The 25,996-nt window shown below is 41.9% G+C and overlaps 1 protein-coding gene across 1 annotated transcript; it reads right to left on the reverse strand.

The window, feature by feature from the left end:
- Positions 1–3,793: 3,793 nt before the first annotated feature.
- On the reverse strand, positions 3,794–25,667 carry sec24d (SEC24 homolog D, COPII coat complex component). The gene is made up of 23 exons (XM_053860429.1): positions 25,598–25,667; positions 24,707–24,904; positions 24,303–24,402; positions 24,095–24,228; positions 21,662–21,994; positions 20,136–20,257; positions 19,944–20,055; positions 19,155–19,282; positions 17,843–17,981; positions 17,647–17,762; positions 17,101–17,225; positions 15,732–15,923; positions 15,536–15,629; positions 15,022–15,138; positions 14,174–14,344; positions 13,577–13,673; positions 13,367–13,512; positions 13,162–13,300; positions 11,711–11,829; positions 8,107–8,286; positions 7,856–8,047; positions 5,667–5,756; positions 3,794–5,610 (listed from the first exon to the last, which is right to left on the reverse strand). Exons 2-23 carry the CDS (start codon positions 24,858–24,860, stop codon positions 5,470–5,472), a joined length of 3,141 nt encoding a protein of 1,046 aa, XP_053716404.1. The 5' UTR covers positions 24,861–24,904; positions 25,598–25,667; the 3' UTR covers positions 3,794–5,469.
- Positions 25,668–25,996: the final 329 nt, after the last annotated feature.

Consider the following 25,996-nt stretch of genomic DNA (forward strand, 5'->3'; position numbering starts at 1 on the left):
ACGGCAAGCGTCGAAGCAGCACGCCCTTTGTCCAGCAATTCCTGGGCAAGGAGCATGATGTGGCAACCAGTCCCTTCTCCTTGCACTAGTTGTCAAATACCTGCCATCTGGATGTAGAAGCTTTGTTAGTCGATGGAGCATGAACACTCTGGATTGTATTGACCACTGAGTCAGACAACCTCAAGTTGCCCAAGCTCACCCTTTCAGCAACCAAACTTTGAGTGGACGTCCCAGGACAGAACAAGACCTGATCCCTCCCCCCCACTTGTGTTAGGGCCCATGGCACGTCTGGAAGTGGCCAGGGATATCCCACTGACAATTTGACCAAGTCTGGAAACCACCATTCGAGAGCCACTACAATCACTGACAACTCCTGATCCCTTATCCACTGCAGCAATGAGGGGAACACATAAAGCTGCCCCTTTGGCCAGACAGGATGTGCTGGAGCATCCATGCCCAGTGGGAGGTAGTCAGACGCGCTCAATGAGAACTGGAGGGGACATTTCCCACATTTCCCGCTTTTGTAGCGAACGGCTCTTCATTCATTCTGGCATTCCTCTCCCAAGGCTCCCCCCTTGACATCCTGTCCGCCCCTAGGTTCAGGGAGTAGATGATGAGCTGCCCATATCAAGATGCTTGCAACCACCCTGTCTAATGAGATAAAACACCACGCTCGAATTATCAGCGACCTGAACATCACGTGATTTCCTCTCCTACATGAAGCACTCTTTCCACTGCCATCCATCCCAGCACGTTTTTGCGGCGGGCGCGACCATAGACCACCGGCACTGTCCTGGCCCACCTCCGCAACTTGACAGAGACGCATCCATGAAGACGTGTGAGGACTTACTGCACGTTTTAATTTTGATTTTTTCCTCTTCAGTATGCTTTCCATCATAATCACAAAGCAGAGTGTCTTTAAACATGTGGACTACCGATTTAGTTAACTCATAAAACCCCGCATGAACAACACAGAAAACTACAGTTAAAAATGCAACACAAATTACAGCAAAGACCTGGAACTGGATAAGACCCAGGATTGCTGCGCAGCGAACATGCAGAACAAGGCTGGCATCAAAAACGATCAAGTGCTGACCCCGTGTGGAGAAGTTGCGACACTACCCTACATGTCTCCTAAGAACCTTGCGCCAGCAAGATTTTGGAAATGGCAGGGAGGTGCTTGTTAAATATCTGCTTCCATCATGTCTGATAGAGACTCGCATCTGCAGACAGAGGCAGCAAAAGCCATGATAAACAACTTATCAGATTTGTTATGAAAATGTCGAGTGAAAAAAAGGACGATGAATATCTTGTCACAGGGTACATCAGAACCTCGAATTGAGTCAGTGCTAAGAACAGTTATGCTTCAGAGTACTACCTACCTAAGTCTGAATGTAAGGACAATTCATCTGCATTCACTAATTCATGAATTCAAAGAGTAACTTGGTGCATTGTTGTTGTTCAGAGAGCATTGGTGCCATTGAGAGCAAAGTCATTACCTAAAAAACACTGAGAGCCATAAACATATATGTTTATTTCCTATTCATATATTTAATTTAAGAAACTGTGACCCACATTGGCGTTTCTGTTCAACTCTTCTGTTCACTTGGAAATTTTCCCATGCAGCCCCAGTGGGTTGGGCTGGTGAGTCAGTATTAGTGTCACCTGTTGGTTTAGTGCTCACTTCTTTACTTCCTACACTGTGTGCAGCATATTTATTGTGAGTACATTTATGCTGCTGAGTATTTAAACTCAGTCTGAACTGCTGAGTGCAGCAACGGCACAGGCTTGACGCTTTGTTTCTCTATATACAACAAGAAATAGAGTACTTCTTTGTACAGTTGGGCGATATCAATGGCGGTCAAGAGCACTGACTGGTCAACTGATTTGTTTGTATTTGCGGTGCGTAATATCTGAGCCAGTCCATGAAGCTACGGACCGTGAGTTGCTATCCCTTTTTCTTCTTCTTCAAACGGGTTGACATGGAAACACACTGGACAAACAAAAGCCAACTGAGCCATTCTTTGTTTTTAAAAGTGCGACATGGAGAAATTCATTTTCTCCATGTGCAGTTAAAGGCAAGCAAAACACTTCAAATTTTTAATTTGGAATTGTCTTGGCATTTGCACCTGGTATTTGCATTTGAATTTATTTTGACTATCAGTGTGATTTTGGACAGATTTTATCTCCATGGACATTTAATTTATAAGGAGGCACATTGTGCCTAGTTCATCTCTCAGGGTTAGTCAATCCCCCCAGCTCCCGAAAGTAAATATAGCTAAGTGTGTTGTTCTTGCTAAATGTATTTACTTTGGTATACATTATCACCAACATGCTATGGCAGTTAAATTGAACTTTGACATTTTTAAAATGAGTTATTTTTGCTCCTTATTTTTACGATTGCTTATGTTCCTCAACACGAAGCAGAGACTATTTTTCGACTGAAAGTATTTTTCTATTTTGTTGTATTTTTTGAGGACTTTTGAATAGCTATTTCATTACTAACTGAAGCATAAGCAGTATTAAATCACAATCAGAATCATCTTTATTGCCAAGGTCAGTGAGGATCCAACTAGGAAAGTGCTTTGGTGATGGTGGTTCCAAGGAAATGGAAGGAGTCCACGAAGGAAATGCGTGACTCAGCCATCATGAGGAGGGAATGGAGGAAATGTGACTCTCTTGATGTCCATGATCATCTCCACTGTCTTCAGGACACCAGCCTGTCCACTACCCTCCTGTAAGATGACTCATCTCCATCTGAGATGATCCTGATGGAGGTGGTGCCATCCGCAAACTTGATCAGCTTCACAGACTTCTGGCTGGAGGTGCAGCAGTCGGTGTACAGGGAGCAGAGCCATGGAGAGAGTATATAGCCCTAATGAGGGGCAATGTTGATGGTCAGAGTGTCTCAGACAGTTGTCCCCATCCACACGCCCTGGCTCCAGCCGGTCAGGATGTCCATAATCCACCTGTAGTGGGAGTCAGGCACGTTGCTGACGAAGTTTGTCTTCAAGCAGAGTAGAAATCCACAAACAAGATCCTGGCATAGGTTGCTGGGGAGTCCAATAAAGTTGTCTGTGAACACTGAAGCCAGCTCAATGGATGGCCGGGGGAAACACTGTCCGGACCGGCAGCTTTCTGAAAATTTAGCTCCCTGAACGCAGAGTTTCGCTGTGAATCAAGGTTTGTCATTTGCATAACTCACCTTGGTGCGAGTTGGAACAGAGCACTCTTCACAGTCACTGATCCATGAAGTCACAGTGTCTGTTTACTCGTCCAGATTATTGGTAGCAGCCCTGAACACCTCCTAGTCTGTGGTCTCCATTGAAGTCTGAGGCTCGTCTACAATTTCAATCTTCATTGTTGATAGAGGGAGGGCGATAAAAGCATTGTGCAGCAATGTGTAACAGTGACCCAAAACGCTCTGTTTTCTGGTGGGCCATTTTACCACCTGCTTGTGCCCGGTAAGCTCATCGCTCAGGTTCGCCTTGTTGAAGTCAACCTGCACAATAACAGGAGAGTCTGAAAAAGTTTGCTCCACATGCAGGACCTGGTCTGCTGGTGCGTGCAGAGCCTCATGAACTTCCACGCTCAGCGGAATGTACACAGATGCCAGATTGAATGAAGCAAACTCACTCAAAATGTCTTTCACTGACTCAATCGTTGATGTAGAAACACATTCCTCCACCTTTGGTTTGAGCACCGGAACATGGCCTATGTGGTGAAGCTGGAATCCAGATGAAGCGCAGTGCAAAATGTGGATAGAGGTGTTTTTCAAACATTTATTCAGGGAGTTTGATTCAAATGAAAATAGTCAATACAACAATGTGATGGTTCTTCAACAGCTCAGAAAACTGCACTCGGATCGGTGTGTGACGACCAAGTCGTGAATCCGGTGTAGGTACCAAATGTGTCCTACCTACCGCGGAGTGATGGCGTCACAAACGGCATATACGATATCCTTTTTTAAATGTTTGAATGAGCCAGAAGAAATTGAAATTAAGGATTTCAGGGCGATTTCTACCACATGCATATCATTTATTTCCACAAAATGTGATGTTTGTCATCAAATCGTTCGCGAAGTTTATGTCTGTTCTACTCTGCAGTCTGTAGAACAATGCGTTGTGATTGGCGGCCATGTATGGAGCTTTGTTTTTCCTTAATATCGCACAAGAAATCATAATAGATGTTGTGATTGGCTGGATTGCTTTTACGACTTCACGACTAAAAATACCTTCAGATGTACAAAATTATCTGCTGTGGAGTCTACTTTGATTTTTGTGCGACATAAAATAAAATAATGCCCCGCACATGTCAGCCAATCGCGACACATCTTTCAGCTAACGTGGAAGGGGTAGGGCCAATTTGGTAGGGGTAAAAACTCCTTCATAGATGCATATTTTCCCTGGTAAATGAATAAAAATGTATCTGGATATTTATAAGTGACTAATGTGAAGACTGTGTAAGACTGTGTACTGTGATTTCTGGAAATAAATGCTACGCAAGTGGTGGAAATCGCCTTGTAATCCTTTATTTCAATTTCCGCTGGCTCATTAAAACATTTAGAAAAAAGATATCGTACATGCCGGATATGACGTAATCACCCCGCGGCAGGTAGGACACATTTGGTAAGCGGACACATTTGATACCTACACCCGGTTTCCATTTTGCGAACCTCTTATGCATGACAGACGTTCACTTTCTAATGGCTTCTGTTTGTATCTGTATCTGTTTGTTTCACTGTTCTACGGCTAGATTTGGTGTGTGCGCATGGTCATAGCTGTTTGTCAATGTCCACACAATCCGAAGCACAAATACAAATTGATAAATACCACACTCAGAGTGGGAATGTTAGTACTCACACCATGAACGGTCGATAAATGAGGCCCTTGGCCTCCATTTATGTTGCCGAAATAAAATAAAGCAGAGATCAGATTTCAGCTAAAATGTCAATCACCTAATCCCACCTAATCACTGATAACTGATCATCACATCTGTCATTCAAACTAAATATTCCTTTGAATTCCTCCAGCGTTACCTGATCCACAATTAATTCACAACTTGATATAGGAATGACTGAAAATGTAAGAAAAAAATAAGCATGCTTTCCAATTATTTCTGAGCTGAATGTGAGACACACAATATTTGATAACTGTAGTAGTATACAATTTGAGTATGAAGCATTTTTTTCAGATCGGCTCACAAAGAAGCCACCAGTCTCATTCCCTCCCTGAAAGTAGCCGAACCATTTATTGCTCTTGCTTTGGTGAAGAGTCTGCCAAAATGCCACTATTTGTTGTCAGTTTCTCAAGTCTGTTACATATGTTCAGTGGGAAAAACACTGCTTTCAGAAGGCAGCAGGACTCTCGAGAGCTGATCTCAAAAGTTAATCGATCTATGTGGACTTTCTTCTTCCCTCCAGGATCTTTGCAGCCACTGAAAACCACGCAGGAAGGATCAGCTGAGATGTTATGTGAGCAGCTGCCTGATTTCCCGGTGGACGTAGCAGAGGAAATCCATGTAGGAAGCACCTCCATGAAGACCCTTGTCCTCCACCAGGAACTGACGGAACAACATTTCAGGCCTGTCCTTCTGCCGAACCACCTGAAGCTGAATTAAAAGGGTTAGAACCCTCTACTGTAACTGTAATTCTGGCATCATCTTACTTTCATAGAGTTTGGTCTCTTTTCAAAAATGCTGTTGATGAAGGATCGGGTCATCTTCGACTGTGCGTTGTCCAGCTGTGGCAGAGAGGGCTAAAAGACAAAAAGAGGAAATGTTTAGACTTTGACTCGCTGTCCCAATAATAATATCCTGTGACTGTGTTTCTTTTTTTGGGGACTACAAATATCGAGGAGTAATCATAATAATAACCTAAACTAGAATACCTGCAATGTATGCAGGACTATGGTCAGAATGTGTTATGAGTCTTTGGTGGCCAGTGCTATCCTCTATGCTGCGGTATGTTGGGGCAGCATGGGCAGCGGACGCCGGCAAGCTGAACAAACTGATCTTATAGGGCCGCAGACGTTGTGGGAGTGAGGCTGAATTCACCGTCGAATGTGCCAGATAGGAGAATGCTTCACAAAGTGAAAGGCATCTTGGACTGTGTGTCCAACCCACTCCATAACATGCTGATTAAACAAGGTGTTCTTTCAGCACCAGACTGAGCACAATACACAACAGAGCGTCACAGGAAATTTTTCCAACCTGTGGCCATTAAACTCTACAACTCCTCTCTCTGAGTGTCAGCTAATGTACCTGGACTTATGTGCAATAGCTCTTTTAGTGTAATAACCACAATGGCAACAACATTGTTTTATAGCCTCGAATTCTTTTTTAAAGTGTGTACACTGTAAATATGTTCAGATGGTTTTTAAATTCTATTCTATTTTGATCCTAGTGCTTAGTGTATATTAGTATGTTGATTTGATTTTATTTAGCATGTTCTTTTGAGTAATATATTGTCTTCTCTTAATTTCTTTATTCCTCTTTTGTCTTGAGTAGGAGTTTGTGTAACAAAAAGCATTTCCCTCGCATAAATAAAGTAATTCTGATTCTGATTCTGAAAGCATCCTAGAATTTTTAGGCAGCCAATATTCACAAGGTTTTCCTCTGATTCACATCACCTTTATGTCATTGGCTACAAATTGTAATGGACTCTTGTCTCACCACATTACTTCAAGCTCTAGCATGCAGTCCACTTCCATCAAAATTTTCTTCTTATACACAAAATCCTATTGTAAACCACACTTAAACAATATGGACACAGATAAAGAAACTTTTTGCGTGGCTCACTGTTCCCAAAGTGATACCTATTTGCGGGAATCATCTTTTTAAGACGACCTGGATGGATCCTTGATTTACAATGCTAAAAATTTAAGGTCTGTGCAGCCTTACGAATTTATACATTAACAATATATTCAGCAGTTATGAACAACTCTGTGAAAAGTATAATCTTAATAACACAGACTTCTTTAGATATTTTTGCTGTATGACTACGCTCTTCTCACTCATTCCCTCTAACCCTAGCTTTAACTGGTATAGAATACTAAACGCTACATCTACAGTATCTTGAAGGGTCATATTTCATTTTTCTACAACCTAGTATCTCCTTCCAGTGAAACTATTTTATGTAGAAACAAGATGAAGTGGACTCAACCTCAAGCTTGGTTAAGCCTTATTCAATTCAAAGTCCTCCACAGGCTCCACTATAGCAATTGTAAATTATCGCGACTCTATCCCAACACTATTATTGACAGCCTTTCAAAAATAATAGGGATAAGTGACACCATGTCGTCTTAAACTTGAAAAGACCCAATGTTCGATCAGGGGATTATTCTGATATATTTTACGCGACTGGAAACCATTTCTAGAATTTTTTTGAAAGTCAATATTTGTGCTAAATCTGGATATTTCATCTATCTTTATCTACTGCCTGCCTGCTAGCCCCCATCTGTTGCTGAGTCATAATGGCTCTTGATTCTGACTCATGGCTGGTTCCCTTAAGTATTTATGCAATGCAGTTTGTTTGTTTGTGTAAATAATAAATAAAAAATAGTAAATAATAAATATCATCTTAATTGAGATATTGTATTTCTGTAATGGAAAGGACAACAAGAAACGGTTAGGGGAGTGGCTTCAATCTTCATTTAAAAAAGACAAATGTAACTGCACTGATATGACTGTGTTGTAATCGAACTGGCACATTACCGATAAAATGATTCAATCATGTGTCTAAACTTGAAGGTCTGGGAGACAAACAGCAGTGATATTGATGTGATTTGTGGCCCTCACTTTTAAAAAGACCAAACGCTCCAAAGGGACTAAAACATACATATACATATTAACTCACCGTAGGTCCCTGCACGTGGGCCACCGACGGCACATCAAAGACACTCTGGATCAGATCAGGTGGGCATGCTTGCCCCAGCCACAAAAACATGGAGTGGCCATTTTCCAGTAGGAACATTCCATTGTCAGCCAGACGTTCTTCTGAACAACGCACTGCAACAGGCAGACCCTGGTCGCTCATGCCTGTGTTGTGCTGTGGGTAAAAACAGGTGAATTTAGGTGATTCATGACTGCAGCGGCACTGGGGCTTACCAGCGGGAGGAGACGTGGATATAGCAGCAGCTGAGTGTCCTCCACCCCCATGGCGATGACTGACAGTCTCTGATGAGCCCGGTCATCTGTGGCGAGTTCTGAGCTGCCAATCAATGGAGGAGTTTTCAACAGGCTGTTGATGTAGGCAGGGAAAACCTTCATGGAATCGGGCAAGATCAACTGCGCACAGAAGCCAGGAGAACAAGAGTCAGTGTGTGATTGTGTGTGTGAATGGGGGACATAAAGTTAAGCACTTTGGTCACTGGATAAACATGAGGTTAACCATACAAAGTCAAGCCTACAATTATTAAAAAACTTTGACAAATATATAGGAAAATCAAAGTTATATACTAGGTATGTAACGTAATAGTAGCTCACAAAATGATATGACAAATGAAATGTCACAATATACTCACAAAATAAAACGTACAATAAATTTAAAAACTATAAAAATATATATGATGATAATAATGATGTTAATTTTGGCAGATCTTTGCAAAATGTTTGTAGATTGAAGTGAAAAGTCATTCTCATTTTTTTTGGAATTACAAACCAGAAGACGCGACTCGTAATGTATGTGATTATACTGTTTTTAATGAATAGTAGCATAATAATAAAAACTAGGTGGTAATAAAGTGCAGCACAGTGTAAACAAAAGATGCTGATATGTACAGGAATTAAAAAGTTAAAAAGTTAAGGAGGTAAATATTGTTATTACTCTGTAATAGGTGGTTAGCATGAAACGTGCAGAGTGAGTGAATGTTCAGGGCAAATTCAGATTTGAGTTTATTGCAACGACAGCTCTTGGATAGACCTGTCCCTGAATCTGTTTGTTCTTGAGCGGAGTGACCTGTAGCGCCTGCCAGAGGGCAGCAGGTCAAACAGGTGATGGCTGGGGTGAGATGTGTCTCTGATGATGTTCTGAGCTCTACTGAGGCAGCGGGAGTTGTAGATGTCCAGAAGAGAGGGCAGAGAACACAATGATCCTCTGTCCTTACTACTGTCTGTAGCCTATTCTTCTCTGCCTCAGTACAGCTGGAGTACCACACCGTGATGGCGTATGTCAGCAGACTCTCTATGCTGGAGCGGTAGAAGGTCACCAGTGTTCAGGTTCTCCCTCCTGAGAACCCTCAGGAAGTGAAGCCGCTGCTGGGCCTTCTTCACTGGAGTAGCCGTGTTCTCAGTCCAAGAGAGGTCAGCTGCGATGTGGACGCCAAGATATCTAAAAGAGTCCACTCTCTCTACACATATTCCGTTGATGAACAGGGGTGCAGGAGCAGCTCTGTGCTTCCTAAAGTTCAGGATAAGCTCCTTGGTTTTGGCAGAGTTCAGTGTCAGGTTGTTCACTGAGCACCACTATCCCAGGAGGCTGCCTCACTCTCCCCTGCTATCAGACCCGCTATCACAGTGTCGTCAGCAAACTTGACGGTGGTGTTCTCAGGGTGGGCGGGGCTGCAGTCGGATGTGTACAGGGAGTAGAGGAGTGGGCTCAGCACGCAGCCTTGAGGAGAGCCGATGCAAAAGTGCGGGTGGATGAGAGGTGGGGACCAAGTTTTACGCTCTGGGGCCGGTTTGTGAGGAAGTCCATTATCCAGGCGCAGGTGGGAAGTGGGATCCCCAGATTGAACAGCTTGGAGACCAAGATGTCTGGGATTATGGTGTTGAATGCAGAGCTGTAGTTGATGAAGAGCAGCCTGGCGTCGGTGTTGCGATGCTCCAGGTGAGTGCAGTGTGGAGGGTGGTGGCTATGGCGTCCTCTGTGGATCCGTTTGACCGGTATGCAAACAGGTGCGTGTCCAGGATGGGGGGAGGCAGTCTTTGATGTGGTGCAGAACCAGTCTCTCGAAGCACTTGGTAATAATAGGGGTCGGTGCTACAGGTCGATAGTCATTGAGGCTGGTTGTGGAGGGCTTTTTTTTGGGACTGGGATGATGGTTGCGGATTTGAGGCAGGTCGGAGTGGCAGCTTGGGCAAGAGACAGATTGAAAATGTCTGTCAAGACTTGACTCGAAGACTATCCCAGGTACACCATCTGGACCACTTGCCTTCCTGGGGTTAACTGGCCGAAGTACGCATGTGACCTCCTACTACTTCTATGGTCAGCGTGGAGGCACTAGATGCTGGAGGGGCCTGTGGAGCTGTGGCTGGGAGCTGTGTCATAGGCTCAAAGTGTGCAAAAAAGCTGTTTAGTTCTTCTGCAAGCTCTGCATCTGGGTCACATGGTTTCACAGCACAGCCTCTCTAGTTGGTGATGGTCTGAATCCCTGCCACACCTGACGGGGGCTGTTGCTGCGAAGGTGTTCCTCCACTGTTTGTTTGTATTCAGCTTTGGCTTCCCTGATGCCTCTCCTCAGATCAGTGCGAGCGGCCCTGTAGAGGGTTCTGTCGCCAGACCTGAAGGCCGTATTCCGTGCCCTGGCCCTCCAAGGTTTCTGATTTGGATATAGCCGAATGGTCTTATCCACAGTGACGTAATGATGATTTGTTGAGAGTTTGGACAGACAATTGGTGCATGCATAAAATGTTTGGCTTCAATGGAAAGAGAGTACAACAGAATAATTTACATGAATAAAGCAATTAGAATGAAAATACATTGAAATTCACAGGAAATCTGAAAAAGGGAGTCGGTGCGTCAGGGCTCCAGCACAATGGAGAATAAAATATGTGGTTATGAGAGGCTGCTTGACATGCTGAAGTACAGAAACAGTTGAACAGTGACTCATAAGTCATCACAATTATGTCACCCAGTAATTTCATTGACTATGAACGAAATTCACAGATTCGCAACCCATTTGCAGCCATAGCTTGGCCATCACGGTCGGCATATTTGTTTACTGGTGTAATCTTGCGGTTATCCACGTTACCCAAGTCACGGTATGGAAGCGCTGTTATTGATGAGATGTCTGACTGATGTCTATTATAGCATTTGGATCGTTATTCTATTTTGGTGTTTTTCTTTTGGCATAAAGCCTGCTGCCCCCACTCCACAGTGCCCTGCAAGTTAACTGCACTGTGGAGTGGTGCAGTTTTACCAAATACAAAATAGCTTAACAAGGATCAAAATTCATGTGGTTCTATTTATTTAATCAACTAACTGTTTGTCTATCTTATACATAAAAGAAGATGAACAAAACTGTAGACACGATAACTTGTAGTAAGGGAAAGAATCATTATAAAATATGTATGTATTTTCTATTAAACCGTGTCAGTACAACAACTGCCCAGAAGACTTCTGCATCTGAAAGTGTTATTGTGACAACAGCTAAAGAGTTAATCTCAGTTAATGTTTGGAATTTGACTCGAATGCTTTATAAAAAGTTAGTTATATACAAATAGATGTAGCTAAAAGCCTAACATTGATGCCGCTTGTATGTCGTCAAGTGGTCTTTTGGGAGAGGCATGTCATATATTACTGTTTGTGCTGTTAAAAATAATATGCCTGTTAGATTTTCAATTCCGATCAAACAAGAGCACACACACTAACCAACTTTCGCCGTTATAGAACAACACATAAAAGTCAAACAAACTGTCCGCTAAATTTCCTCACAAGAGGGTCAGTAAGTGTTTCTTATGAGTCACATTTCATTGACCTGCGTGGACTCACCTGGCTCGCAGCAGAGGGGCTGGCACAGTTCTTCCTGTAACAGGCCAACATGTGGGCTGTCTGGCCGACCAAGATCTCCCTCACGTTCTTCAGCGGCTGGTTCAGAATGGCGCGGTATGCTGAAAGGGCAAGATAACAGAAGAATAAAAGGCTCTCCTGGGATTAGCACAACCACAATAAATCACAAAGACAGAAGTGGTAGCGCAGCTGGTAAGTAATTCAGAAGGAATCACATACACTGTTGAGATGTGGAGATGTCTTTATTTACTTTTGACAGGTGACAAAAAAATGATTAACTAATTTGAAACTTGAACTGGTGCAGCTCAAAACACAAATATATGAACCCCCAGTTTTGACCGCCATCCCTTTGTTATTTGAACCAAAAGAATTGCAAAATTGATCAAATCTGCCTATCTGTCTTAAGTGCTAGACTTCACACATAATGAAACAGTAACTACACACTGCTGATCAACAGTAATACTGAACACTGAAATGAACCTGTTGTTTCAGACAATTAAGTAAATAAAATATACCCATCAACCTCAGTGCAATAAGTAAGCACATCAAAAGTAAAATTCTTAATCATCACAAAATAAAGTGCTGAAATTATAATAGCAAATCACTTGTGGTAACCTACAGAGGACACAGCCACTGCCAATGATCAGTATCAGTCAGATTTGTACCTGTGTGATTCCCGTCTCACAGAGCCTCTCATCTTGATGTCGTGTTCACTCTCTGATATAGTGATCAGTCATACAGTCATATCTCTCTGTTGCCTTGATCAATATTGGGCGCTACAGACCACTCCGGGAAAGTTCATTGGCACATGAAGACGTGATCATCATGGCTCAGGTCAGCAACAGCAGAAATTGGAACCCCTTGTTTTGCATTGAGTTTGGTGTCACATCTGCAGCAGTAAACACTCACCAGCCAACGGATATGAACCTGGTTGTGGAAGTGGTGGCAATGTACTGACTGGAAGGTTTTCAATAGATTTTTCGCAATCACTCAATTGTGCCATTGAGCACATTGAGGAGTTTATTTCTGAATTCAGCAGCCAAGGCTGTGAGCAGCCTTGTGTGCGCAATCTAATGCCGACTTAGGGAGAGTTTGCAGCCCTGCTCACCATAAGCTTTATCACAGTCGCATATTCTGTGAAGAGCTGCTGAAATGCCGCATTGACAATGGTTGCACTCTCTTCGGCTCGGCTCCTGTAGCTGACAGATGGCAGCAATGGCCCTTCAAATGAGTGGCTATCGGCGTGTTTCCACTGTCGTATAGCCGTGAACATACACGACCTCTTCTCCTGCTGCACTCATCGCGCGATTAACGTGATTTAAAAAATCTATACAAAATAACATGCTAATTATGTATGTAATTGATTAATCACCATTAACAATCCACAATTCCGTAGTTGAAAGCTAGCTCAAAGATCAGATCAAATACTGCACCTGATTTGGCAAAAAAGTTGATGAGCGAGTCAGTCTCGCAGCTCTTGTACAGCTCAGACAATTGTGAGGTGCAGTTCAGACTGAGGTTGTGGATACGAAGGCGCCGCTGCCCGCTGATGGTGGTATAAAGCAAGGCGCACTGTGAAAGAACAGCGGTAACATGAGCATATGAATTCTGGTATTTGACATCAGCCAAACAAAGCACCTGTATCAGGGCACCGCTCTCCTCACTGAGAGTGTCGTCATGCTTGAATTCCACCGTCACAGCTTTATCACAGTCCACTGCTGCCATCTCAACATCTGTGGTGTTGTTCATGTGGATGGCACCAAAGAAGTCGGTGGCTCTGAAGCCTGTAGAATGGATCAGCACAAATCAAACAACATTCGCACCACTTGCGACTGAACAGTACTTTACCTGTGCTAGTACGGATACGCATGATGGCATCAAATCCAATGCTTTTCTGAACATCTTTCCTCAGATCTCTGAGGAAATGTTCTCCATCCGTCTCCACCTAAAGACATTAGAACTCGAGTTTACATAGGCCACCAGAAGATGGCAGTGTTTCATCTAGACCGCAAATCAAAGCCATACTAGGTAAAAACCACAAGGCACGGTTCATTTCAGTACGGAATCCATCAAGCCTCCATCAATGGTCATTAGAGGTGTAAATAAGAGGGTAGATATTTAACTGGATTAGATTAGTTAACCTTATCCTCCTTGGGGAAATTCAACCTTTTAGGAATGAAAGTACTAATAGACAATGATTTAGTATTGTAAAAAAAAGTTCAAGGTCTTTTGTAGACAGACAGACAAAAAACATAACCGCCTTGGCCGAGGTAACAGTAACAGCATGTTTATTAACATTGGTGTCATGGTGACTTAAAAAACACATAATATTTGTAATGTGATTCCAAACTGACTAAGATCGTACAGGGGCTGAGAGGCTTCATGTCCTAATACAAGGTGACCAAGTCCGGTCCTGAGCAAGGCTCATGTGAGTGAAAATTATACCTGGAAGTTGTTGTACTTGTACACAGAACCTCCTGTATGAGATGGCACATCTCCCATGGTTGTCAAGTCCACGTACTGATTAGGGAAAAGGAAGAGATCCACGCAGCAGCCGTGAGCCACACACTCCTTGGTCAGCAGCTCATACACTCCTTTCTGAGGCTGGAACAGGGTCTGTGATCCAAGAGAGGCCATATGTGTTTATAAAACTCTGTTGGACACAGACCTGCATTTTACACATTACATGATTAAATATAGAAAATTATGCTACATGCTAGAATGGGAATATTATAAACTTGGAATACTGGACATGGCAACCCATTTATTGAGTATTGTGAGGAGGACTCCATGAGGAAGAGGTGTTTACGCAAAAGTCGGAACTAAAAACGATCCTACAGAGCGAAAGTGGCTAATAAGTTGCTGGTACAATTGAAACAGGTCAAACAGGTCCTATTGAGGAACCAAACAACCAGAATTTCTAAAATCCTGTGGGGACATAGTTAAGTGGAAAATTGTGACAGACCTAGATCTGGAACAGACTTTGTGTAGGGGGAGCTAGAGATAGTAGTTCTGACTCAACAAGATGAGGTAGAAGAGGTAGAGTTAAGATTCTCTGTTTCCCATAAGGAGTGACGAGAAAGACAAGATTAGAAACCAATGTATTAGAGAGACAGTAAAACATTCTGGAGACAAAGTTAGGAAGGATAGATTAGTGTGGAAAGACGGAGAAGAGAGACAAGACAAAATGTGCTCAAATTGAGTTAGTCTTACATGATAAGACAAAAGACAGAGAAGTACTGCAAATATATTTGGGTAAAGAAAAAAACAAACCATAAGTTGTCTGTACTCACCTTCTCTTTGTCTGTACTGACCAACTTTTTGTCATCTCTATTTTTCAGTTTTCCAGGAGCTTCAGCCGTCGGCATGGAGGAGTGGAATATGAAGAGCTTGCCACTACATTCTGCTGACTGCACACATGGCCAGATTAGTGACAGAAATGTTAGTTGTGCTCAAGAAGTAGGTCAATGCACCATTCTAGTATTAGAGCTAACGATCCAAGTCGTACTGTATATAAGAGAAAACAATGAAAGTGGCAATGAGTTCTTTAAACCTACTACGATTAAAGCATTGAGCATTCTATTTTATTTCTTCTGTTCTCTTGTGCCGCCCAGAAAACAGAATAATAAAATGTTTAAAGTAGGCATCAATAGTTCATTTAAAGCTTTAAAAATTACTTTGAAACTTTACTTTAAAAAGCAGTTTATGTTTACATATAATGAAGTTACAAAGAAATAAAACTACAGCATTATATGCGGAACATCATTTTCCGCAGCCTTGCTGACAGACTTGTAGACAGTGTCTAACCTTTAAAGCCTCCACACCAGCCTGGATCACAGGAGCAAAGACAGTCTCGCTCTCCCCAGTGTCTGCAAACATGTCAGGGATTTGGTCCAGCAAGCTAGGAGTAAGGGGACAATTTGATTTTAAGGAAGTGTGAGAACGTAGCCCTCTGACAGAAAACTTTGTGTTACATTGGTGGTGAGAAAAGGTGAATTCTTACTTGTAAATGACAGCTCTGGATTCCTGGTAGTTGACAAGAAAACCATCAAGCAGAGGCACAAACATCTCTGCAGTGTCTGACACAACCATCATCTGAGGCTGCACCAGAGCACTTTTCACATTGTAGAAATGGAGGACCTTGTTGTAGGTGACAAAGCCCACCTTGATGGCAGAGCTTTCTACTCCCTCCTCTCTAGTCAGGGAAAGATCTGTTACTCAGCTGAAATCCATGTCATGGAAATATAATTAATTTTTTAATCTTAAAACACACGACAGTTGCCAGTGTCAGAGTATAGTGCTAACTACTGAGTTCAAACATGCACAAAAACAAAGTCAAGCTACTTGGCAGCCACTAGTTTCTGTAGAGGAACAAGTGCAATGCTTGACACCATCCACCACATTTGCAAACAGAGTGAGGACATTGTGAGAGATGGGAAATGTTTGTCCTTGATATGCTTCAACAATGTTTTGGCTGGCATGCCAATGCAGTGTACAGCATTGATACATGCACGTTGTATATCTGCTATTCTTCAGTGCAATATTAGTATATAGGTTATCTAGGTATATAGGTTAATATTTAGGTTAGTCAGGGAAATGGTCTAAAAGCGTCTTTTATTAGCTATAGCTTCCTTGTTTAGCTGGCTTGTTTCTTGCATGAAAGCAATATTGTCATCTCCTTCCACCAACACCTGTACTCTAATTGATTCACTGAGATAATTTAAAATAGGATAATAATTATTAATTGTACATAATGTATACATTTATAATACCGTATTTTCCGGACTACAGAGCGCACCGGAATATTAGCCGCACCCGGATTTTGTGACCGGCAATGACAGGCAGTGGTCGGCATTCGCAGATCACAACGAGTTCAGCCTTTCATAATCGGTGGCCGATTGATTGGAATATCCCTGTAAAAATCCATATATTAGCCGCATCGTTTTATAAGCCGCAGGCTTCAGATCGGGAGAAAAAAGTAGCGGCTTATAGTCCGGAAAATACGGTAATATAATAATATATTGAATTATCAAAGGCGGGGCGGGGAGTTTGGGCTTCCCTGCTCCGAATGCTGCCTCCGCGACCCGACCCCGGATAAGCGGTAGAAGAAGGTGAAGGTGAAGGTATCAAAGGCGACATTAAAAGGGCATTTCTTTCTTCTGGACATGAGTAAAATTGACCCCCTATACTGGGACTTCAGTTTCAAGTCTATTGTTGTTGTCACAGACAAAGTGTGACTCGCAATGTCAGCGCTCTGTCACTGTGAGCCCTAACCACTGCATGCCGTCACACTCCAATGACACATTTATTGTCTTAAACTTTTCATTTGTCTAATATATATTACGCTTTGTCATCATTTATCAACAGTGCACCTGGGCAGCTTGTCCAGCAGAATCTTCAGTTCTTTACATATCAGTTTGACGAGTCCGCTTTTGATGTTGTTGTAGGAAACATCAATCATGAAGATAAAGGATGGAGGATTGGGAGGCTTGTTGTTCTGTGAACACAAAGATGAATGGATATGTGAAAACACAACAATGCATCTCAATACAGCTGCAGTTTTAAAATTGTCAGTAGTGCGTCAACTTTGTCAGTATGATGACCTGCAAATCCTGCAAACAAAAACCAACCAACCAACCAAACAATAGCAGCACAATAACAGTATATTCCTGTGAATTTTAAACATGGGCACCTTTATAGCTCTGGAACTTCTTAGCTAGATTCATGATATCAAGTATGTTGCTTTGTGTATTCTGATACAATTTTATTATGATGATCCACTTTTATGCAACATATTGTGAGGCTACTTCACTTAAATTAAATGTCGTTTTTTTTCCCTGTGAGCATTGAATGTATCAAAATTCTTTCCTAAAGTCAGGTTAGAAATTAAGTATATGTTAAGGATTATTGAGTAAGACCTTGCAGTAGTCCATGGTGGCAACAAATTCATAGGACCCCAGAGATAGTTCAGGTTTCTCATAGAAGTCCACTCTGCGACCCATGTGGTCCAGGTGTTGGAAGTAGAAAACTGGAACTTGAAAAAGCAGGTTTTATGTTGACATTATGAATCACAAACATACAATTCACAATAATACACAAGCTGGTCTTTCCTACCTTCGTTGACACAGTTGCAGAACCCACACTGGAATCTGCGGCCTCCATCAATGAACTGCATGTAAGGACACATGTAGGCCTTACAACGATTGCAGCGAATTGGGCCAGACTCGCCATGATTGGCAACATACAGAGGTGCCTGCAAGAAACAAAAGGATATTCTAATTTGTTTTGACTCTACTTTGTAAAATATATGAGGCTGTGGGTGTACAGTATATTCGTTGGGTCATTTGGGGTCGCAGTTCATAGTAGAGCTTGGCTGGCACAATTTGTTTATTAAACCATGTTTACAGAACTTCACTAGAAAACCCAGTTTGGTTTTGAGAGCAGTCTTTGAATGCTTAGCATAACGTACACACAGTTCACCTTCGACAACAGCAGCATTACCACATTGCCACACACAGTGCAAGTTACACTACCGACCAGATAGAGCTTGGAGGGAAATTGCAGCACTTCAGTACATTGAATGAATCCACAGTCATCCAGTTTATACGGATGCCTAAATCAGGGCATCTAATCTAATCTAATTAACGGTGCAATAAAACAACAAAGCAATCCTTCATACATCTCTGCAGTTTCAACCAGTGAAATTATTAAAAGCAAATCCCCATGTATACTTCGTTTTTAAAGATCTACACTGTAAAATGCGTTCCTTTGGATAATTGTGTACAGTGGTCAATGAAGTGAATGCAGTGAAAATTGCCTTAAATGGTGCAACAGGGACAAAGCGAGGGTTTAGGAAAACATCCAAGTCAAGATTCTTGGACCACACACAAGACTGGGAAAGGTCATTGACAGGACATGTAAACTTATTTTCTTTCTTTCTCTTTTCTCTAAGGTAGTTTCAAGTGGACAGTGTTTGAACTTTGAGTTTATTTTCTTGACTCTGTTTGTTTAGTTGTATGTGACACAGTTGCGCAAATGTTTTTTTGGTCTGGGAGGAAGACCTGTTTTTTGTACATTATGTCAACCATAAATTTTAACTATCACTTCTTAAATATGGGAATAATTATTTTAATAATATCAAATTCCTTTTAAACAAGGGGTTGGGAATAGGAACGAGAATTTGATTAACATTGAAGCCCGAAAATGTGGTGTTTGGAAGAAGAACAAATTAACTTGGTCATCAAAACCTTTCTGTAGCCCTTCTGAACAAGTCACAACTCACTCCCATTCATGAACATCACAATTCTAAGACATGTTGTCGCAATGTTCTGTTCTTTTTCATCCTCCCATTACTGTCTTGTTTCCCCCCGTTAATCATCTTCTTTCGCTTGCGGGTTCCATACGTTTAAAAAAAAAAAAAACTTACCTCATTCTTTGGCAAGTTGGCAAATGGTTTAATGATGGATGCCAGGGGAACTTGACACTGTTTGGCCAGATCCGTGGTGCAAGGAATAGAATAGGTGGTACAGCGCATGAATCTGGGACTGGCATTGCCTGTCATTGTCACAGAAATGCAGTTATCACTTAACACACCTGTTACCATCTTACTACAAATACCTAGATTTAAGATGTGAATTCAGCGTATCTCCTTTACTAGTGCGTCAGAGTCGTTTGGGACTCCTGTTAGGCAATGTAAAGTCAACAATCCCCCAAAACAGCTTAGGTTTAATTACATTTTATTTGTTTCATTTTATTCTACTTATTTTCAGTGTTTTTTGTCCACTTTGACCTCAGGTTTTTATGTAACCTCAGTGTTCTTTTAACATATATGTTTGCATCACAAGAGCAATAATTAATGTGTTAATTTCATGGACTGGGTATCGGGTATCAGATATCGGTATCAATTTATATCTGCATCGGAAATCATGTGTTTGGATATGTCAATATTGGACATGCCTGATTAAAATATGATACCGGAAAGTGAAACAAGGAGAGAGGACGACACTTTGAATTTTATATTAAAGAAATTGGAAAACACAGCCAAAGACTCACTTCCTCCTCAACCCAAACATGAGCACCCTTTAAGAGTCTGTGATTGTTGTTTGTGATTCTGTTGACATGTTATTCAGAGCCTCTGATGAATTCCTCAAAAATCAAGACAGAAAAGAAAACAGAATCCCTACTACTGGATTTTACTTTGAGTTGCAAGCCTCACCTTGGTCTTGGACTGTGAAGTCTGTCGTCACCAATGGGGGGACCTGACCTCTGATATTAGTGATGAAGACTTGTCCTTCTTGCTTTGCTTTGTCATCCTCAATGACTTGGATCTTTAAAAACACATTTTAATTTTGCAGCCTCAGTAAAACCACAATCCCATAGCAAATGTCAGTGGCTCCAGCCAACTTACTATACTTGGAATGCAGTCTGGGTCCAGTTTCTTCTGAGGTGGTCCAGCAAGTGACCCTGGTCCTGCTGGAAAATCTCCTGGCATACTTGGCTGGGGAACACACATAGGTCCTCCAAACTGGGCTGAGAATAAGAAGATAACAGCAAATTAATTATTAATGTTCAAGTTCAGAATTAAAACTAAATCAGGTCTGCCAACCAATTTCAATACTTTACATTGACTTAAATGAGTGTGCAACCCTGATAATAATGGGACAATAAAAGAAATGTTATTGCAACATTATTAACATTATTAATGTGCTCTTAGTAACTACATCAGTGGCTAACTCACCATTCCACGACTTTACTGGCCAGAATGTAATTTGAACACCGACCACTAATGAATGCCTAATTGATGCATCAGCAAATCTAAAGAATGACCAAAGCCTATGACAGTTTTGTATCCAGGTCCTGGTAAATTGGCTTGAAGTTTAAAAAAAGCAGACAAAAACATACACACCCAGTGCATCACTCACAAAATCACATGCAGCAATTTCACCTGGAAATGATATATATGCAAATGGTTTTATTCTGCCGACATCCAAGCAGCAACTGACCTTGGTTGTGATCGCTGACTTGTTGTCAATAAAGTCCAAAGCTACACAGTACAAATAAACAGAAACCAAGTATTGAATTGAACTGAATTGAATTGAATTGAATTGAATTGAATTGAATTGAATTGAATTGAATTGAAGAACAGCATGTTCACATTGTCAGTGATAACATAGAAGCCATGGATCACCTGTACCAGTCAGATGTATCTCTGTTCCCATGGTGACAAACAGACACGTGCATACATTTGGGAAAAATCTTGACCATCTTCACTTCTGCCACTTCTCAATCTGCTTCCTGCCTTTGGGACAGAACAAGTGTCTCCAGCTCGTTCCTCAACATCCCCAACTTCCACTTCAGTTCATCCTGACTCTCACTGCAGATGACTTTATTGTCAATAAATATCATAAGCCATGGAGAGTCCTCCCGACGCTCAAAGAACTGATCCCTGATCTAGTGCTACTCTCGCCTTGAATCCCTTAATCATTCCTACAGCACACTGTACTCACACACATCCATACAATTACAATACATTCATACAATAAATCATTCCTACAGCACACCTATCCACTGTTTCACTGTACTCACACATATCCATACAATTACAATACATTCATACAATAAATCATTCCTACAGCACAAATATCCACTGTTTCACTGTACTCACAAACATCCATACAATTACAATACATTCATACAATACCACACTTCCTCCGATTCTCTCATAGGATTTCTCTGGATCCACCAAGACACAGTGCACTTCTCCATCAACACCCAAACAACAAACAAACAACGGATCTGTGGTGATCTTTGTCAGTATGAAACCATATTGCTCCTCGCTGATGCTGACCTCTTCTCTCGGCCTAGACTCAATTTGTTGTTCACAGACTTTCATGGTGAGACTCACCAACTTGACCATTAAATTGGTCTATTTACCTCCTTGCTGTGGGTATCCAGAAGGACATGCACCTACAGGTCCAGGTGTCTGAAAGCCTCCAGCACCAGGAGGGACAGTCCCAGAAAAAGCTCGACCCATGCCTTGCATTGGCTTTCCTCCCATTAGTTGCCCTGTCATCTGTGGTCCTACACCTGTTGGTGCTCCTTGTGACAGGCCAGTGCTGGGAGGAAGACCAGTCATTGGCATGCTTGTTGGGGGTGCTCTAGGGGGAGGCATGTTAGGCGACTGTGGTGCTGGAGATTGAGACAGAGTGTGAAGATTCTGCAGGGCAGGACTTGGTGCAGGTGGCATACTGTGCATTGGTCTGGGGCCTGCAAGAAGACAGTAAAGATATAGCTGTATTAATCAGCTTGCAAGACGCACCAGTCTACTGACAAGAGTCTACCACAACAATCTTACGCTGATTCACAAGAGACACACAAATAAAGCAGCTTTAACCAAAAACATTTGGTTTGTTGACTGAACTTTGTTGTTCAGGTTTCATTCATAGTGCTCTGCTTCCATTTGACTTTCAATTACCACAGTGGTCTTAATCACAGAAAAGCCATGTCAAACTTACGTGGTCTTTGTAAATGATCAGTATGAACACCCTACTCTCTACTTCTTTTTTCAGCATTTCTCATCAACCTCTCTCAGCAGCTCAACAAAATTCTCAATATTTTTGAAAATAATTACATTAAAATATGTACATGATCAGTCAGCCTGATGGCAGCTGCCATCAAGAACACCTCCCACATGAAAACTCTCCAAGAAAAATGCAGACAGGGGAAGGAGGGTAGAAGACATTAACACAGCTGTTCAGGAGTGTTGAAACTCAAGTACAAAAGTACATCTTAAGTGAGGAGGCATGGCTGACTCCTGTCTCCTACAGGGAGGGGCGATACAATATTAGCTCATGAACAGTCGACCCGCCAAAGTGCGGAGATTGAATAGATCGTCTGTCACAATCTGTGAATTGTAGTGCTATGCTGACGAGCCACTGTACATGACGTATTACAGTATGTTATCAAACTAACTATGTGACAGATCAATCATAGTCAATTACAGGCAGTGTCGCAGTATCTTACCAGCCTCTTGTTTGTGCAGTATGTGTTGCACATGTAGTAGTCTTGTCGGTTCTTGTCAGCACTTCAGTCCTTGACCCACACACAACGCTAATTTAACCAGAGTTTAAAGAAAGATGCCTTTAGACAGATTTCTTTAAACTGCGGTTATTTGTGCAGCACACATTATTTGAGGTGCATTGCTGTAATCTGTTTTAGTTGTCTGCAGATTACAGCGATGCAGCACAAATAATGTTTGTTTTCATGGGCTGGCACTCCCGTCATGATTCAGTGTCACCATTGCCGCTCTGTGAATGTAAACACCCAGTGGACATGCGAGCCTTTCTGATTCAAACCTTTGCTGCTTTCTCTTGTTCCAAATCATGAGGACGTTTAAGTCCTCAGAAGTCTGACTCTCACTCTCTGACTCTCAGAGGAAACTTCATGCACTCTGTTGGTGTGTTATATGTGTGTCATCCTCCACACGCACACAGTTAGAGCGATCAAGCCCAGTACATGTGGAAACTTCGAATAATTCTGATGCTCTTCTAACACAAAGATCAGAACAACTGCTGTTATGGAGTGAGACAATGGATGTTTGAGATGTGTCAGGAAACTCCTCAAAAGTGAAGTGAAATGATGCAGATGCAGGTTAATCAAAAGAAAAATGTTTAAAATAGCTAGACAGGCTACACAGTGAGAGACAGACTCCACACTTGAGAAAAAACACTGTGGTCCTGTTGTGGCCCAGTTTGCAAAGCATCATAGAACGGTGGATGGATGACAAGGTTGAGCAGAGTAGAAGCAAAAGACCAATTTAGACAATGCTTTTTTTTTTAAGTTTCAGATTCTAACAAACGCGACACCCAATCCAAAACGGCGACAGATTTGGTCACCTCTGCATAATCGGCATCTGATAAAGGCTGATCAGCTACCTCAGCGAAAGAATTATTTCTTAGGCAATTTGCTTAGCATTCCGAATGTCATGGTCTGACAGTCCAGTGTTGCTCAGTGGTAGCCACACTAACAGCCTGCTCTATGCTCCTGTGCTCTATCAAGTGCTGGTGCTTTAAATGGCATATTTAATTCTAACGTGCTTCCCTTCCCTGTGTAGCATTTTCTTGTGCATGTGCTGCAGGATGTGCACTTTAAATGACAGATTGAAAGGACCTCCACAGCAGACATGCTGCTGCCAAGTGAGCAGCAGGAAGGGAGGGAGGGAAGAGAGGACGCATTACAACCAGTGGAGCTTCATCAGAATAGTCTGTGGTTAAAAACAAACATTGCACAGACAGAGAAAGCCTTGGTTGGAACATCTTATCAGAAAAATTTAAATGAATTTATGATCTTAACACTCCCACAATGTACCATAGTTTTCCAGGTTCATAGCATTCATTTGGTTGGTAAGCTGTTGTCCCGATGGTTGAGGTGGAGTCATGCTTTCAACCACTGGCTGCGGCAGTTGCCCATGTGCACCAGAGGAGGCTGGTGGGGAAGGATACCTGAAGAGGGACAAGAAATTAGCTCTGACTTGTGTTGGTTTGATTACAAACTCTTAAGAGGATTGCAAAACAACCTTTGAGGATGAGTACCATTCCAGGCAGCATTCGGGTTGAAATGGTTGGACACAGGTGGTGATACACCATGGGCGGGGGACAGTGGAGGTTTCACAAAAGCTGCAAAAGCATAATTGATCATGCATGTCAGAAATAAGCCATACATACCAACAAACTTTCGTACATATACTATTGTGTTATTTTGTTTGTATAATGACTTTTCTGATCTAAATGCCAAATGATTGCTAAAACGGCTACCTTGATCCACAATAATAATACAGTTGTATAGGAATACAAATTGGATGACCTTTGGGAAGATTCTGCTCATGCAAGTAGTCAAAATGTACAACCCATAAAATTCTTGCCCTATTTTATTTCGGAAATCATCTGATGTTACATTGACAATATATGAAAAGTGCTTAACCGAGAGGTGATGGATCACTGAAAGCCGCAGGTGGTCCACCATAGTGCCCATACAGGGGTTGTGCAGGAACAGATCCATATGCGCCCTGGTAGCCCCCAATCCCTGGCTGAGCCTGAGAGTATGGGGGAGTGGCAACATAACCCTGATGACTCATGGGAAGATTGGATTTACTGTCTTCTCTGCCAAGAAGGAGGGAATCTGGAGGAAAAAAAATATTGATAAAATTTTTGTGTGTGCACATGATGTACCAGTATGGTACAAAAACCAGTTTTATCACAGTAGTTTATAATTTCAAGTGAGGTAATTTTGGTGTCTTATCTAAATATGAAATTGATTCCTATTTAAGTTTGTTAAGATAACTACACAGAAAATAGTAACTTCAGTAAACGAAGACCTTTGACAGATGTTGCTTTTTAAGGAACAGGCACTTTGAAAAGTAGCTGGCAGTGTACGGAAGTTTGTTAGACTCACTAAACAGCCAGCAATATCTCCAAGTACACACATGATCTGAAATAGCATTGATTATACAAAACAAATCAGTAAAGGCGAATGGTAGTGAATTCTGACAAAATGGAACTTCCTCGGACTGCCACGTCAAAGACCGTTATTATGGCTATAACAATCAATATACAATAAACACGTCCTCGTTTTTCGTAGTCTATTAGTCAGCATGAAATGAACGCTCACAAAGACTTTGTCACGAACTTATACTATTAAATATTGCAGGCATTAATGATATTTTGATCGTAACCACCGGGCTAGCGGAGCATCATTACAACAAGTTTTTCGGGAAAGAGTCAAACAAGTGAATTCTAAAAAAGCAATAAAAAAATCTGTGACTGAATTTATTTTTTCTGGCAGATGATGTAAACATTATTGCTGTATTATTACCTGAGAGCGCAGAGTCCCCGGAATATACTTGTGCTTCAGCGAGAGAGGAGAGTGCCACGTCAAAGTCCACTACAACCCCCGGCTGCAGCGTTGAGCTCGCCCCGAACATTTACATCATCGAAGTCTGTAGGTGAGAGAAAAAATAAAAGCATGATTAGCGACAGATGCATAGTTTTCAACAGACCATGGCGATTTGTTCAGAATTTCAGATAATAAAAGATATTCAAGCAACATTTTCATAGATAATACACGCCTTTTATTGCCCTCAGTACGTATGTGTAAAAAAAAAGGCATTTATTTTGAAACAAACGGAAAAGATATAGCTTGCTTACCTTTTGCTTGACTATGAGACGTGCCATGACGCGATTTGCCTCTGAGCGCATGCGCACAACTAGGTGA

The sequence above is a fragment of the Synchiropus splendidus genome, chromosome 3 (assembly GCF_027744825.2).
Source record: "Synchiropus splendidus isolate RoL2022-P1 chromosome 3, RoL_Sspl_1.0, whole genome shotgun sequence".
In the NCBI taxonomy this organism is placed as follows: domain Eukaryota; kingdom Metazoa; phylum Chordata; class Actinopteri; order Syngnathiformes; family Callionymidae; genus Synchiropus; species Synchiropus splendidus.

Bases quoted from the DNA above. Each gene is read 5' to 3' on its own strand.
- sec24d (XM_053860429.1), bottom strand. From the start codon at position 24,860: ATGAGTCATCAGGGTTATGTTGCCACTCCCCCATACTCTCAGGCTCAG. The intron at 15,924-17,100 runs GTGCACTGTTGA...TTCCCTGACTAG, and splicing joins CTGCTGGACAAGCTGCCCAG to AGAGGAGGGAGTAGAAAGCT. The intron at 11,830-13,161 runs GTGCAGTATTTG...TTGCCCTTTCAG, and splicing joins CAACTTTTTTGCCAAATCAG to CATACCGCGCCATTCTGAAC.